Source organism: Martes martes (genome assembly GCF_963455335.1).
Source record: "Martes martes genome assembly, chromosome: 1".
In the NCBI taxonomy this organism is placed as follows: domain Eukaryota; kingdom Metazoa; phylum Chordata; class Mammalia; order Carnivora; family Mustelidae; genus Martes; species Martes martes.
The window spans coordinates 192648458-192665425 of NC_137888.1; the positions used below are offsets into that span (position 1 = coordinate 192648458).

Sequence of the window (16968 nt, forward strand, 5' to 3'; positions counted from 1 at the left end):
CATGTGTGTACAAGCAGGAAGAACTTGGTGACAGTCATCTTTGGAGATCATCTACCACAACTATCAGGCTGGTAAAAATGTAGAAGTCTGGTGACGCAAGATGTTGACAATGATGTGGAGTGATTGGCACACTTACATACTCCTTGTGACCCTGAATATGAGTATAACAGCATTGGTAAACATTTTGGTGTTATCTAGTAAGGTTAAAGATGTGCATACTATGTAGTCCAGCAATTTAACTCCTAGATCATTTTGCTATGTGTACCAGGTGATATATATATAAGAATATTCAGAATAGCATTTTTTGTTCTAGCAAAAAACCTGGAAACCAACCAAAATGTCTATTAACAGCAGAATGGGCAAACAAATTGTGGTGCAGTCTTACAATAGAATTCTGTACTTCAGGGAAAATGAGCAAATTGTATGTACAATAACATGATTTAATCTTTAGGACATAAGATTGAGTAGAAAAAAGCTAGGTGCTAAAAAACTATACAGAACAGATGAAGTTTAAAGGCAAAAAACTTATGTAAAAACAAGCAAGGAAATGACAAACACAGTTTAGGGTGGTAATTATTTCTGCATTAAGAGAGGGAGATAGAAATGGGTTGGGACGTAGATAATTCTAACGATCTTTTTTGGTGATTTGAATGATGAATGTTTCTTATATTATTTTTCCTTATACTTTCTATAATTTTATGTTCTTTTGTGTGTTTTCAGTATTTAATATAAACAAAAAACCTTTAATACTTACTTTTTTGGATGGGGGAGTGAGGATTCTTTTTTTTTGCCAAATGATTGCTTTGAATGATCATTTCCACTGTCGAGTAGCAGAGAAGGACCAGGGTATGTCTTGGGTTAGTTACCTTTATTAGCAACCTGTTGACCCTTCTGAGGATCTTGGTGAATAATTTATATTGCTTCATGGATGAGGAGTGGATCTGGCTAGGAAGCCTTCATTCCACTGTGACTTTTGGTCCTCAGTGGGATGGAAGGTGGAAGGCAGATTGCTGACCTTACTTTTCTGTTTCTTATACTCTTGACTACCTTTATAGAGCCTCCGCAGACCCATAAGAACTTCCAAGGCCATCTTTTCAGGCAAACTTGTTGGTTTGCCTTGTTGGATTAATGATCATTAGCTATTGAAAAGTAAGAGAAATCAGCAGCTCACAAATGTAAAGAGTAGTAACTGTGGCTTCTAATTTCTTGCAATATTGTTGTTTCACAGATTGATCAGCTGAAGCAGGAGCTTTCAAAGAAGGAGTCAGAACTTCTTGCCTTACAAACAAAGCTTGAAACCCTTAGCAATCAAAATTCAGATTGCAAGCAACACATTGAAGTGCTTAAAGAGTCGCTTACTGCCAAAGAACAGAGGGCTGCCATCCTTCAGACCGAGGTAAGGCACTGTTTCAGGATTCCAGGCAGCAGACATTGAGTTGATAGAAAATATCCTACCTGGACAGCTTTCTTTAGAAGATCCCTTATCCAACCCCTTGGGGCCAGATGTGTTTTGGATATCAGATGTTCCAGGGATTTTGGAAAGGTAAGACCCATATCACAGATTGCATAACACTGGCAGTGGGGATATAGCAACACCCTATAACAAACAAATGACTATTTCTGCAGAAAAAAAATTGCTCGCACTAAAGTAGGGTAAATAAAAACTGTGTAAGTAGCATCCTATTAGTTCATGTCAGGTTGTGCCACCCCAAAAGAGTTTGTTTCACACTGGAATTTTTTTTTCATTTTTCAGAGTTTTTTGGATTTGGGAACCATAAATAAATGGTTGGATCTATAATGGTATTATCAAAATCATAAAAAAGTTGGAATGTTATCTGCCTTACTTGCTGTGTATCTGTATAAGTCCCTCTCTGTGATTCTAGGGGTTTCTTACTTCCTAAAGAGTATCCTCAATTTTCAAGGTTCTTTTACCCATTGAAAAAAGTTGATATTTGTGTGAGTGTCTTAAAAGAAATATTGGTTTGTTACTTCTTATTCATACTTAGAAGAAAACCAAATACATGTTACTATCCTATTTCCTTGCTTCTCTTCATTGGATTATATCTTTGGGTGTGCTAAGAAAAGCAAAACACAAGCTAGTTATGTAAGTAAAACAGTTGCCAGAAAATAAATTATTGCATGTGGACAATAGCAAAGAATGTGGTGAATCTCCCTGATTTGGGGGGTTAAGGTAGTATGTTTTGTGGGTTTCTGTGGGAGAAGGCAGTCTAATTGAGATGCACATTCTCTCTTGTGCTCTTTAAGCCATGCCTTTGTATATGTTTTCGGGTCTGTGGGGAGGTTTAGATTTTCCTTGGAGTTAAGGGGGCCATTGAGTAGGCCTATGCCCTCAGTCAAGGTGCAGCAGAGTGTCCTGAGGTGAAAGGAAACAACTTCCAGATTGGATGGGTCTTGGCATGTGTGTGACTCAGCTCCTGTGCACTTGACACTGGCTTGTAGGCAGTTGTTTGATCACTGCAAACCAAAATGGTCACTTTGACCTCAGTGATGTAGATATTTCACATTTAAGAAACATCACGTTTAGTTCTGTGTAGTTCCACTAGGAAATTGGAAGCACCGATATTTTATTTTGCACGGTCAAAATTTGAACTCTGCCATAAATTGGAAGACAGCTTGTATCTCTCTTGAAGAGGCTGCAGTGTATCTAGTCCAGAACTGTGCCAATACTGTAGCCACTAGCCACAGGTGGCCAAACTTAACTAAAATTATGTAAAATTTAAAATGTAGTTTCTTAGACACACTAGCCATATTTGAAGTATTTAATAGTCACATGTGGCTAGTGACTAGTGTATGAGAAAGTAAGCCATAGAACATTTCAGCTATCTGGCACTTATCTAAATAGGGGTTAAAAACTATGGCTTATGGGACAAAGCCCACTTACTGAATTTCTTTATAAATAAAGGTTTATTAGAACACAGCCACACCCTGTCATCTGTGTGTTGTCTTTGGCTCTTTTGGGGCATTAGCAGCAGAATTTAATGGCGACAGAGGCCATCTGGTCCTTAAAGTTGAAAATATTTACTCTCTGGCCCTTTACAGAGAAAGTTTGCCAAGCCATGGGATTGTGATTTTGTGAGAAGAGGGTTGAGTGGGAATTGAAATGTCCTCTTCCTAACAGTCGTAGTCTGAACAGGACCAGATAGTTTGCTGACCCTCTGTTGTAGAACAAGGGTCAATTTGTTTTCACAGTGATTATTCACAACACATGGTTGTCTTGGGTTGGCAATGACACCAGCATTACTAATAATGCTGTGTAATTCTGCTGCTGTGTATTAGGTAGAAGGAAATTTGAGAAGCAAGGCAATCTGTTGTGGTATTACTTGAACTGGGAATCAGGCTTCTTGATGGTTCCTTTCCAGCAGGAAAGAAAGAAGAGTCAGCTCAAAAAGTCTTACTACCTTCTTCTCATTACCTTATACTGATAAGTGCTATATCCCCCGACCTCTTGCCCTTTCCTTATACTCTCCCCTGTATCTTACTCTTCTCAAGTTAATGTAGTCTAAATCAGACCTATACATTTTTCATGAAAAAGACAGTGGTAGCATTATGTGAATAGCTTCCATCCCATGTTCAATAATTAAAATGACCCAATAAAGAGATGGTGCTTTGAAGTAGAAAAAATTATTCTCTGTGTGCAGAGAAAGTGAGGTGATTTTCTAGTTTCCTGCTTTGAAGTTGGGAGTGTGAGATTAATGATTTTATCAACTGGAAACATCCAAGGAAATTTCTTTTGCCTTTTTTCTTCTTTTAAAATCTTTGTAAATCGAAATGGAGAATGTTACCTAATGATCTCCATCTCTTAGGGGAAACAGTTGAGGTTGAAGTTAGCTCTAATTGTTGGATTATAAGCAAAGGATTTTTGGCAATAGGGTAAAGTACATTAAAGAAAATTTCCTGCTTTTTGGAGAAACAGACAGAAGTAAGAATCTCCCTACCTAACATGTGGTGGATTAGTGAGTGAGATATTTTATGTTTTGTTGTGCCCTATAATGAAAGACCTGAGTTTACACTCATATGAAAGATATGGTGCTCATTCTTGGAGGGGGTTATACCTGAAAGTTCCTTCCAGTTAGATTCCTGAGTCATTCCTAAGCTCTTGCTAAAAGAGGAAAGGGCTGTCCCTAGAATGGGAAGAGCATGTTGGCTTATTTGGAAAATTTGTACCATCAACTGGGTTTGGCTACTCTTAGAATATGGTATAAAGGACAGATACCTCTGGCTTAAAGGCTCATCACTGCAAGGAAGCCGTTTGCTACCAGGGGATTTGGGTTTAGGAGGTAGTAGGATGAAGGGTGGGATAAGGGGTGGAAAGCAAGTTGTCTGGGTTTGTGGCTATGTGGCTTGGCTCCTGGGTTGGTTTGTTTTAACTTGTACAAATGCCCAGATGCTTTTTGACATGTGTGCAATAAATCAATGGAATAATAATTACACATACACAGAGATACACCACATAGCTCTTAACATAACATTTTACTTTTTAAAATAGCTTCAAAGGACCCCAAGGCCAAGTTTCTTAATTTTGCTACTTCCCTTGATGTTTTCTATGTACCAACGTAGCCCCATCTGCCAACACATTAATTCAGTGGCAGTAGCGATAATCATGAATTGGCTTTTTTAGCACCTTGATTTTTCTAGATTTCAGTGAATAATTATCAACATATTCAGAAATTAGGAAGGAGGAAGGCCTAGCTGTTATTCTATGATCTTAAATAAAATGTATGAAGAACACAGCATTTAGATGTGGGAGATGTATGGACATGCCTTAGCTTCCCCATTACATAACTGCAACATGAATAAGACTTAAACCTGTCTGAGGTGCCATGTCTTGATGTATGAAATGTCAGTCACTGTACCAGCCTGATGCATCTATCTGAAAAGTGCTTTGACTGCGGGGGATGGGGAGGTTCTAGTTGTAAATTGTGCTATCATCATTGCTGTTGTTATTATTATTACTATTGTGTATCAGGATGTTTAGGGAATCCTCTATGTTACTTCTTTTTTTTTATTATTATTATTTTTTTATTTTCAGCGTAACAGTATTCATTGTTTTTGCACCACACCCAGTGCTCCATGCAATCTGTGCCCTCCCTAATACCCACCACCTGGTTCCCCCAACCTCTCATCCCCCGCCCCTTCAAAACCCTCAGGTTATTTTTCAGAATCCATAGTCTCTCATGGTTCACCTCCCCTTCCAATTTCCCTCAACTCCCTTCTCCTCTCCATCTCCCCATGTCCTCCATGTTATTTGTTATGCTCCACAAATAAGTGAAACCATATGATAATTGACTCTCTCTGCTTGACTTATTTCACTCAGCATAATCTCTTCCAGTCCTGTCCGTGTTGCTACAAGAGTTGGGTATTCATCCTTTCTGATGGAGGCATAATACTTCATACTGTATATGGACCACATCTTCCTTATCCATTCGTCCATTGAAGGGCATCTTGGTTCTTTCCACAGTTTGGCGACCGTGGCCATTGCTGCTATAAACATTGGGGTACTGATGGCCCTTCTTTTCACTACATCTGTATCTTTGGGGTAAATACCCAGTAGTGCAATTGCAGGGTCATAGGGAAGCTCTATTTTTAATTTCTTGAGGAATCTCCACACTGTTCTCCAAAGTGGCTGCACCAACTTGCATTCCCACCAACAGTGGAAGAGGGTTCCCCTTTCTCCACATCCTCTCCAACACACGTTGTTTCCTGTCTTGCTAATTTTGGCCATTCTTAACATGCATTCTGTGTGTTCTGCCTCTGTGGGTCTCTTGAATTTGTGTGTCTGCATTTACCAGGCCAAGACTTTTATTTTTTAATTGAATTACATTTTTGTGTCTTAGAATGATACAGAGAAATGAAGAAAATATGAAAGTGTCATCTATTTTGTTGTGTTCTCAAATTAAGAGACTTCCTTCAGTTTTCTGGCAGGTCCACTTTTCCCCAGCCCAGCATGATTCCCAAACTGCCAGGCATGACAACACTTTTGCATGTTTTCTGGAAGATGTGTTATATGACAGTGGCATATAATGCTTGCTCTTATATTCATTTCTGTTCCAATAGATCAGGGAGGAGTTCTACTTGTCTAAAAATAAACACTTGAGAACTTATTAACAAATATGTAGGGGTTTGTGTTCATAAAGGCAAGGGGCAACAAATGTAGGTTAGGTTAGTCACATCTCCATAGCAAAGGTCCATAACATTTTTGTTTTTATTTTTTAAAGATTTATTTATTTGAGATAGAGAGAATGAGATAGCAGGGAGAGGGGGAAGAGCAGAGGGAAAGAATCTCAAGCAGATTCCTCACTGACTGTAAAGCTGATACAGAGCTTGATCTCATGACCCTGAGATTATGACCCTACCCCAAATCAGAAGTTGGAGATTTAACTGACTCAAGCACCCAAGCATCCCTTGCTTTTGTTTTTAAAATGTAATCAGTATGGAAGAGAACTTCATGCAATCTATAGGCTCACTTACTACAAAAATTTACCTTGGCATACATACATTTATATTCACTTGCAATCATGTATATAATTTTAGGCAGTTTACAGATGCCCTGAAGCATTTCTAAGAATTTCACATTAAAGATTCCTGCTCCGTAGATTCCATGCATTTTTTTCATTCAACACATAATTTTTGAATGACTACTATTGCTGGATATGATGCCTGCCTTTATCCAGCCAACACTTCATTGGCATATGGATATATGATGGACAACTAACTGATTTATAGTATCATGAATGCTCAGTGATTTTGTTATCACTGGTTGATAATAATTCCACACAAAATCTTAATTGGATTTTATTTTCCTTCTATCGTTTAAAAGCAGATAAGGAAAGGAAGGAAAGAAGATAGAAGGAAATACATGTTTAGCTCCTTTGGAGATAAAGCATGCAAGCTGTATGAAATGTCCATTTATATCCCATATAATTGAAGGCTAATGTTGCCAAGGTGATTACTCTGATAATGTTAAGATTTTATGTTTTGACTAAAGCTTGTCCTTTTTGAATCCACACTCAGGCAACTTGGCTTTCCTTGAGAAAGGGAATGGTATTTATGGGGTTACAGACACTCTCCTGGATTATTTCAGGAGTTACTGCATCTATTTAGAAATGCTTAGATCTGCTGTACTTCAGACACTTCCCTAGACTTGTCTAGATGAATGAGGTGTCATTTGATAATATTTTATTGAGTATCTATCATGTGCAAGGTTCTGAACAAGGTGGGACCCATAATCTCATGAGCTATTGGTCTTAGACTTCTTAATTTAATTCTATTGCTCAAATGGCTACTGAGTGTCTTGTGGCTTCAATATTGAGTTTCAGGAGATACAGCTTAATGTTTCCCATGTGATACTTTATCTTAAACTTGACTCACAACTTGCGAGGCTGGTATTATTAACCCCATTTTCAAGATGAGGAGATAGAGCCTCAGAACTTGTTTAAGGTCATACAGTGGTGAGTGACAGGGGCTTGAATTGCAAAACCTGAGCTCTTAACCAGAAATCTAGTGCTTTCCATAAGGGCCCCTGTGGAATAAGTGTTTTCTTTGTGTCAAGGAGCTGACATACATTGTCTCATTTAATCTTCATGGCAAGTTTTATAATCCTCTTTTAACAGCTGGGTTCACTGCTGTTCAATGCTTAATGGGTAAAACCCTGTATTGGCTATGAAGAGTTAAGAACGAATAATTCTGTGACTTAAATCCTCCTAGTATTACTATAGCTATAATAACCATTACATATTGGCCATAATAATGAAGGATATTGCCCAAACTCTGGGGCGGGAACCATTTTTCATGAAGTCTAGAATTCTTGTATATTAAGAAGAATTTATTATATATTTACTTTTTATTTCTTTAAAGGTGTTTATGATTATATGTACATACCTATACTTATGCATGCATGCATACTTTGTTAAAAAAAAAGTAAAAAAATGGACAACAGTACCTTTGCTGTGTTTCTCTTTGTGTTGGAAACACAGATGATCTTTAAATTGTCTGTGATATACATATGTTGTGTACAATTGCAAGGTAAAAAATTAAATGCATTTTAACAGAAGGAGTGTTGATCACTTCTTCAGGGAGATTGTTTCCTCAGTAAGGAGCTGCTGGTGGAGTAAGAGGAGATGTTTTCTGGGTTCTGTGGTGGCATATTTTTGTGAGTGAGTCATGGATGTTTCAGTGTGATAACACAACCAGAAAGCAGACTTGGGCTGTCAGATTCAAGGTGGATCATAAAAATCAAGCTTTTGACAATGAAAATGTTGTTGTTACATGGAGAAAAGAACACAATTTACGACTCCTTGTTTCTTGGTTTTCTGCACTGAGGTGGGCCCTCTGCCTCATTTTCATGATGAGGTCCAGACTCTTGGTTATACAGGTCACTGTGACAGGAATTGGGGATGCTTTGTGGCCTCCAGGGACCTTGGGACTACATGCATTCATACAGGGTTTTGCCAACTATTCCAGATACTTAAGGAACCACTCTTTCTTCTAAACTCACATGTTTTGAGCAAAGGAGTTTTTTTTTAAGTGTGTAGAAATAATATTTGCCACAATATATAAGGTGGGATTTACAAGCAGTCCTCCTGTATTTTTTTTTACCTTTTTAAAATTTAAATTCAATTTAATTAACATATAGTATATTATTAGTTTCAGAGGTAGAATTTAGTGATTCCTCAGTTGCGTATAATATCCAAGGCTCATTCCCTCAAGTGCCCATTACCCAGTGCTCCTTTACTTTTAACCAGTAATTTCAGTTTTCCTTCGGCCTCCTGTCGCGGTTGACTGGCAGACAGTGAAGTCCTTTTTAATCGCTTCTGTCCAGGCTTCAAAGGGTATTTGAAATAACCTTTTTGGGATAGACTTTTGTTACGTGAACGTCATCATCATGGCATTTAAAGTGAGATGTTTCTTCTAAAAAGTCATTAGTATATGATAAAAACCAATTTTTAGGACTGTCAAATGACCCCAGTGCTGCATTAGGGTACATTGTTTCACTTTCAAGACTTGCGAGGAATGTCTTTAGAATTAATAAATTAAGGGATTTGGTGAAAAAAATATACAAAAGAAAATCCTGGTGTCACTTGTATTTTTCCATTCTAATCCTGTTGTTGGCTTCACATTTTAAAATGTTTTTATTTGAGTGGGAAAGGCATCATTTGAAATTTTTATTGATAACACTCTTAACTGCAAGAAAAAGACATAAACCTGCAAAGCTGTAACTATCATGGTGGCCACAATTGGGAGGTCTGCAAAATGGTTTATTACCAGTAGAAAAAAAGCTGTTTGGGAACCACAGTCATTATAGGGGTCACCACCTCTGTTATGTGCATTTTATTTTTTTCCCTTTTTCATTTTGAGGGTATTTATGATGGCAGTGCCAAACTACACACTTTTCCCTCCCCTAATGTCTGTGGGCTTTGTTTTGATTCTCTCTTTATTAATGATGTGAAAACTTTGGGGTTATGTAAAAATGAGCCAAGGTCAGGCTTTGTGGGCCCCAGAATGCTGAAAATGTCCTTGTATCTAGCTTGTATCAAGACATTGTTGAAAGGGGCCACATTTTACTTCCTATGATTTTGAGCTGTTTTGCAGATTTTAGATATCCAGGTGAAATGTACAAGGCAGCCTCATATTCTTGCTTTCTTAAAACATAAAAGACCTGTGGTGGAGGAATTAAAATGTGTTATGGTTGTTGGCTGCAGTTCCATAGCAATTTCTGGCCTATTAAAGGATGATGCAGGTAGCTACAGACATTATTTCATTCCATAGGTCAAGAGTCTAGTACTTCTGTTGTTGTTACTGTTGTTCAGGCTTTCAGAGAATGCCTTATTTAACACCTTGTTAGTATAAAATTGCTTTTGACTTCATAAACACAGGTGTTCAGTTTGAATCTTAATGAACTGTGAAATAGGTAGATGTCTAAAAGGAAATTCTATAAATTGTGAACATGGCTCTGTCAGCACGCTAAATGGATTAGGAAAATTCACTGTCTGCCTTGTAACTGAACACCAGTGTGATGCATGGGCATGAATCAGTCCTGAAAAGCCAATAAAACGGAGGGAAAAAGTAGAGCCTCGGAGATGCTGATTGTGTGGGTTCCCCCTACCACAAATGAATGTTAATGCAGAGGGCTCTGAAATCAGAATGGCTATTGAGAGGATGGCCAAGGAGGGATACATTTGAGCAGACAACACAGAATTTATAGAGTAAAACCACAAACACCTTATTTTCCATTGTACTAAAATAATGATATTTTACAGTACTCATTTTTTATGTAATTCTGCTTTCAATTTTATATTGTTACTGCAACTCAAATCTCATTATGTGTTCCAACAAAAATTCCTTTTTAATCAAAAACTTTCCAATCCTTAGCCCATTGTCAACTTATTTTGAGCAACTTCTTTTTCTAGTGAAACAAAAGAATTTGGCTCTTCTTTTTGAGTTCATTGAGATGTTATTTGACTTGTGTGGCTAAACATGCAATTAAGATAACTGAATCACTTTAATTTCTACATTAGATCCCTTTATAATCTGCATCTGTTATTTTGGAATGTAGAGATCGGAGTCAGAGCCCTTTATATTCTTTGGAACAAAAGAAATAGATCATTATTACTTTTGTTTGGTTATATTTTTGTTTAAAAAAGGCATTGTCTATACTATATTAAGCTGCAACTGGAAGAAACAATATCCAATTAACTAATCATCTATGGGAAAGTACATGTCCTCTGGTAAGTGTTACTTACTGGTGAATAGTTTGTAGGAAAAAAAGAATGTATTTCTGTCATGTCTGTGGGAAGCTGACTTGCTGCTTTAAAAAGGAGATGACAGAATTTAGGAGGAGGGAAATTCAACAAAACTCTCACTGACCTCCAAGCTCACATTCTTTCTCTCTCTCTCTCTCTTTCTCTCTCTCTCTCTCTCTCTTTTTTTTTTTTTTTGGTATGAATTTTATGGAAAACAGAATTTATTAAGTACTTCCATTCATTTTTTTCCTTTTGGGGGCACCGTTTAGAAATAACCAGTTTACATTATGATTATGTTCTCTTGACACTAGACCCACGTTTGTAACACTTACCTCTATTCCTCTGAAAAAGGCTAACATTTGCTGTGGTTAGGTTTCTTTATGTGTATATTTACATATCAAACCAAAATGTAAAGAGTGAAGTTAAATTTCAGGGCTTCTGCAAGAATCTTTTACCCATTTTCATATGAACTTTATTCTTTTTAAATGAAATACAGATATTTATTCCATACAGACACATACTTTCCCTCTCTTGTTTTATTAAAAAAGAGAGAGAGAATACAACTTGAAGTAAAAAGTTGTGTAGTTGAGGATCACTTTAACCCTAAGAAGTTTGTTTTTATTGTAAGCATTTCTGTTTTGAAATGTATGAAATTTATTTTCTTGCAATTATTTTGTATTTTGTTATCTTTCTTTTTTTATTTTTCAATTTTTTAAAATTTATTTATTTGACAGAGCGAGAGAGATCACAAGTAGGCAGAGAGGCCGGCAGAGAGAGAGGGGAAAGCAGACTCCCAGCCGAGCAGAAAGCCCCTTGCGGGGCTTGATCCCAGGACCCTGAGATCATGACCCCAGCCCAAGGCAGAGGCTTAACCCACTGAGCCACCCAGGTTCCCCTGTATTTTGTTTTCTTATTTTCAAATGTAGTGATTTCTTAAATCCTTATGATTATAACAGAATGATGATAAAATACTACTTGGCAGTTACTAATTTGAAACTGGACAAATCCTAAGTTCTGTCATTAAGATCTTGCCAAATGTGAAGGAAAAGAGAAGATCTAACTTCTCTTTTACTGAGTGTGACTCCTTAACCTAGTGCCAGCAAAGCTGGGTGTCAGCTCTCTCCATAGTGATGACCACCTTTGACAGCTCTTCTGAGGGCAGTACAGGAAGAAGGGAAAGGTGTGACTTGGAGAATAGCTTGGAACTGCCAGAGATCTAGAGCTTAGGCTTTGTCAACTCTTCATCCTCACTCCCATCCAAAACCAAAGTGTGCGTTTGTGGAAAAATGTACATGAATTTTAAAGATTTAAATTTGAAAAATTGTAATCACTTGCACCTTGCTGTTCATGCATGTATGTATGAGTTAAAGAGAGAGACAGAACACTAAGATGAAATTTAGGTGTACAGTATCATTTTGGTAACCTTCATTGTTGGATCTCCAGTAGGTTATCTATTTTTTATTTTTTAATTTAATTTAATTTAATTATTATTATTTTTCTTCTGTCCAAGGAGTTTTTTTTTTTTTTCATTGACATATAATGTATTATTTGTTTCAGGGGTAGAGGTCTGTGATTTATCAGTCTTACACAATTCACAGCACTCACCATAGCTCACACCCTCCCCAGTGTCTATCACCCAGGCACCCTATCCCTCCCACCTCCCTCCACTCTAGCAACCCTCAGTTTGTTTCCTGAGATAAAGAGTCTCTTATGCTTTGTCTCCCTCTCTGGTTTTATCTTGTTTCATTTTTCCCTCCCTTCCTCTATGATCTTCTGTCTTGTTTCTCAAATTCCTCATATCAGAGAGATCATATGATAATTGTCTATCTCTAATTGACTTATTTTGCTTAGCATAATAGCCTCTAGTTGCACGCACGTTGTTGCAAATGGCAAGATACCATTTTTGATGGCTGCATAGTATTTCATTATATATGTATACTGCATCTTCTTTATCCATTCATCTGTTGGGCATCCAGGCTCTTTCCATAGTTTGGCTATTGTGGACATTGCTGCTATAAACATTCAGGTGCATGTGCCCCTTCGGATCACTGTGTTTGTATCTTTAGGGTAAGTACCCAGTAGTGTGATTGCTGGGTCATAGGATGGCTCTATTTTCAACTTTTTGAGGCGCCTCCATACTGCTTTCCAGAGTGGCTGCACCAACTTGCATTCCCACCAGCAGTGTAGGAGGATTCCTCTGCATCATCATCAACACCTACCAGTAGGTTATTTATAAAGTACCTACTATGTGTTAGACTTAGGGCTAGGTGCCAGAAATACAGAAGTAAATAAGAGATAAGTGTTGCCACCATTATCACCCATAATGTGATTATTGAAAAAATTTCATATTATTTGTAGTTCTTTTTGTCCTTGAGGATTCACTAGGGTTGATTTATGAAAGATTCAATTTAGTGAATTGTTGATTGCTTGACAGAACCCATAAAGACCTTAGACATACAATAGGGTCTCTGAATAAGTCTATGAAAATACCTAACTACAAAGAGAAATTGTTTTAATGCTTAGAGCTTTTTCATTTACAAATCCTTAAATTTTCAGTGGTCACGGTTGTTGGATAAAGTCTCTTGATATAGGTTGTATAGGACACAAAAATATAATCTTATTCCTCAGAAACATTGTGGCCTAGCTGGGTTTTTCGTTACTGTGCTGCACTTAGGTCTTTATTTTATCGCTTTATTAACCTAATATTTATATAGAAGGAAAATTTCATCACATTATAAACTTCTTATAGGAAAAGGACCTTTTTTTTTTTTTTTTTAAACTGGGGCTTATGAGCTCTGAGAGCAGTGCCTAGCATAATATAGGAACTCCAAAAATGTTCGTTGGATCTATTGTTGCTCTCCTATATCACTGGCAGTGTAGTGAGAGAATTAGAAATCACATCACATTAGCAATGAAAGTATCCAGTCTCAGATGATGCTTTAATATTAGTAGTAGGAGAAAACACTGATTAAACTGCACTATAACTTAGGTATGGGGAAAGCTTTCCTAACTATGAGTCAATAATGTTTAAGATTGATAAATTTGATGACATAAGGTAAAGAATTTTTGTATGACAAAAAGTATCAGACAGGGTAAAAGACAGATAACAACCTGGGCTCCATACTTGCAAGCTGTGCTACAAATAAAGGATTCATATCCCCAATGAATAAGGTTTTTGAAAACAGAACTGAAGAACCAACAACCATACAGAATCATGGGCGTGATACATAGTACACAAAAAAATAAATGTAAATGGTGCTTAATTTATGATGCTCAACCTGATACAGGATGGGAGAAGTGCATATTAAATCTATATTGAAAAACAATTTTCACTTATTAGAATGGCAAAAAAATCCAAAGACTTGAAATGTACTCTATCTCTTGGTAATACTGTGGAAGTAAATAGTCTTCTAATAACAATGCTGGTAAAAAATGCAAAATGGCATATCTTTTTTTAGAGAGGAATTTGGCAACGTCTAGCAAATAACACATGTTTACTTTTGACTGCAATCCCAATTCTTCCCAGAATCTCTAGATCCCAAAGATACACCTGTAGAAAGACAAAATACTGGAGACTGTTCATTGCACCACTATTTGTAATAGCAAAAGACTGAGAACCACCAAGATGACTACGAGGAGGGGACTGATTGAATAACTCATTGTGATCCACAAAATGGATTACTTACAGATGTGTAAAAGATGAAGAATATCTCTATATACTGATATGGAGTGACCTCTAGAATATATTACATAAAAAAAAAGAAAAAAAGAAGTTGGTAAGAATTGCATAGGGTATGCTACTGTTTACCTAAGAGATTAGGGGAATGCAAATATGTATATGAATATGTATTTGCTTATATTTAAAAAAAATTGATGGACAAACCATAATATTACTTGTTTTATAGTAGAATGCGTGGACATTGAGAGGACCCAGACTTTGAATATATTTTGTTTTATAGATTTGACTTTGGAGCCATGTAAATACATAACTAAAAAGCAAAATTGAATCTAAAAAGGTGATCCCTAGAAAGTTAAAAGGAAAATGAAACAAACCTATCTATATCTCTGAGGGACAGCATAACCACACAGAGAGGATCTATTCCAAGTGGCTTTAAAATAGAGTACTTTGAGTGTACATCTCTAGTGGTAGACATACAGTCCAGGACAAAAAAAAAATGCAAAGAATCTTAAACCTTTTTCAGTAATTATATTATTGATTGTAATGTGGTTATTATTATTCTAAGGCAGGTGTGTGTGTGTGAAAACTGGGATAAAACAAATGAGTGTTTCTGTTTGTTCATTAAGAGCTTAGGAGAAAAAAAATACAATGCAAGACTGATGAAGTTAAGAAAAGAGGTGACTGTAGTCTTAAGTTGTGTTTCCTCTTTAACAACATATAAACTTATATAGATAATTGCTTTATATTTATATTCTAGCCATGGCTCTGTAAAGCCCTAGAAACAAGGACCAATCTGGTAGCAATGAACATTCTTAGTGTCAGATTTACTGTTTTCCCATGAAAAGCCTTTGTAGAAATGGAAAAGTCTATGTCTGGGGCAGGGAGTGATGCCTAGACCAGCTTGTCATATCAGAAAGAGAGGAAGATATCAAAGACAGGGCATGTCAAAAAGACTCAGGAACAAATTAAAAAAAAATGTGCCCACTGGACAAAGAATTTGAACATTAATAACGCATAAGATATGCTTAAATCCATGAGCTCAGAATGTTAACTCTTTTTTTTTTTTTTTTAAGATTTTGTTTATTTATTTGACAGAGAGAGACACAGTGAGAGAGGGAACACAAGCAGCAGGAACAGGAGAGGGAGAAGTAGGCTTCTCGCTGAGCAGGGAGCCTGATGCAGGGGCTCAATCCTAGGACCCTGGGATCATGACCTGAGCTGAAGGCAGACACTTAATGACTGAGCCACCCAGGCGTCCCTCAGAATGACAATTCTTTAAAAAAAAAAAAAAAAAGCGCTCTTGTAGATTCTGGGGAACCAATACATTATCTCTGAACCTGGCAAATAAAGGGAAAGAAATGAGCATTTATTGTAACTCTTTTATATAAATTGTATATCAGAGTAGTCAAGAGTTGACAAAGAGAAGATTCTCAAGGTAGAAGTATTCCAGCTAATAAATGAAGAATGCTAGATTCTCACCATTTTGCATCCTCTAATGTTTAATTAGTGGATCCTGGTGATTGAGTTTTAATGGATGTCACATCAAATAGTACATGCCTCCAGATGGAAGTACTCTCTATTGCAATTAGAGTCTTGTCAGAAAAATGAAACCAAATTTTACTGGAAATAGAACAGAGAGGAAATTGGGAAACAGCTCCAAGGGCTGCAGTGGACAAGTTCCCCATCATGGGAAACTCCTGTAGGACAGATGACTCTGTTTTTGTTTTAAAACAACAAAAAAGTTTTCAAGGAAAAAGAGAAAGAGGTAGGAGAAGGAAACTGTAGATCAAAAAAGACTTAAGAGACATATCAACCAATCATAATGCATGAACTTTTGTTTGGATCTTGATTCGAATAAGTAAAATGGTAAAATTGTGAGTCGCTGGGAAAATTTTTAGGTTAAATTGATGATAGTAAAGAATCACTGGTGAATTTGTCTAAGTGTAATGGAATTTTTAAAATTTAATATATAGTTCTTATCTTTTTAAAAAATACATAATAAAGGGGTACCTGGGTGGCTCAGTCTGTTAAATGTCTGACTTCAGCTCAGGTTATGACCACAGAGTCCTGGGATTGAGCCCTGCATTGGGCTTCTTTCTCAGTGGGGAGCCTGCTTCTCCCTCTGCTGCCTGCTTCTCCCTCTGCTGGCTGCTCCCCCTGCTTATGCTTGTGCTCTTTCTCTCTGTCAAATAAATCAATAAAATCTTTAAAAAGATACATACTAAAGCATTTATAGATGAAATGATACAATGTCTGGTATTCGATTTTAAATAATAAGGGAACTGGGAAAGGTGTGTGGTTGGGGTGCATAGAAGAAATAGGAGTAGGAGCCATGAGTGGATACATGTAAAGTGAGAATTGGGTGCCCGGAGATTCATTGTGCTGTTTTCTGTGTTTTTGTATATGTTTGAAATTTATGTAAGAAAACATTGAAAACAAAATAACAATAAATGTGTAGTGGCCTGCATAGGCTCTTTGAATTTCATTCCCAGCGACATGGTATTGAATAAGATGTCTTCTACCTACCTA

At 36.9% G+C, this 16968-nt stretch overlaps 1 protein-coding gene across 1 annotated transcript in view; it reads left to right on the forward strand.

The window, feature by feature from the left end:
• ERC2 (ELKS/RAB6-interacting/CAST family member 2) overlaps positions 1-16968 on the forward strand; it is a gene marked incomplete at both ends in the record, with an annotated part of 911416 nt that overhangs the window by 307248 nt on the left and 587200 nt on the right. The window contains one exon of the mRNA XM_080828630.1: positions 1229-1396. Coding sequence (XP_080684756.1) covers positions 1229-1396 — 168 coding nt within the window. The remainder of the gene's footprint in view (positions 1-1228; positions 1397-16968) is intronic.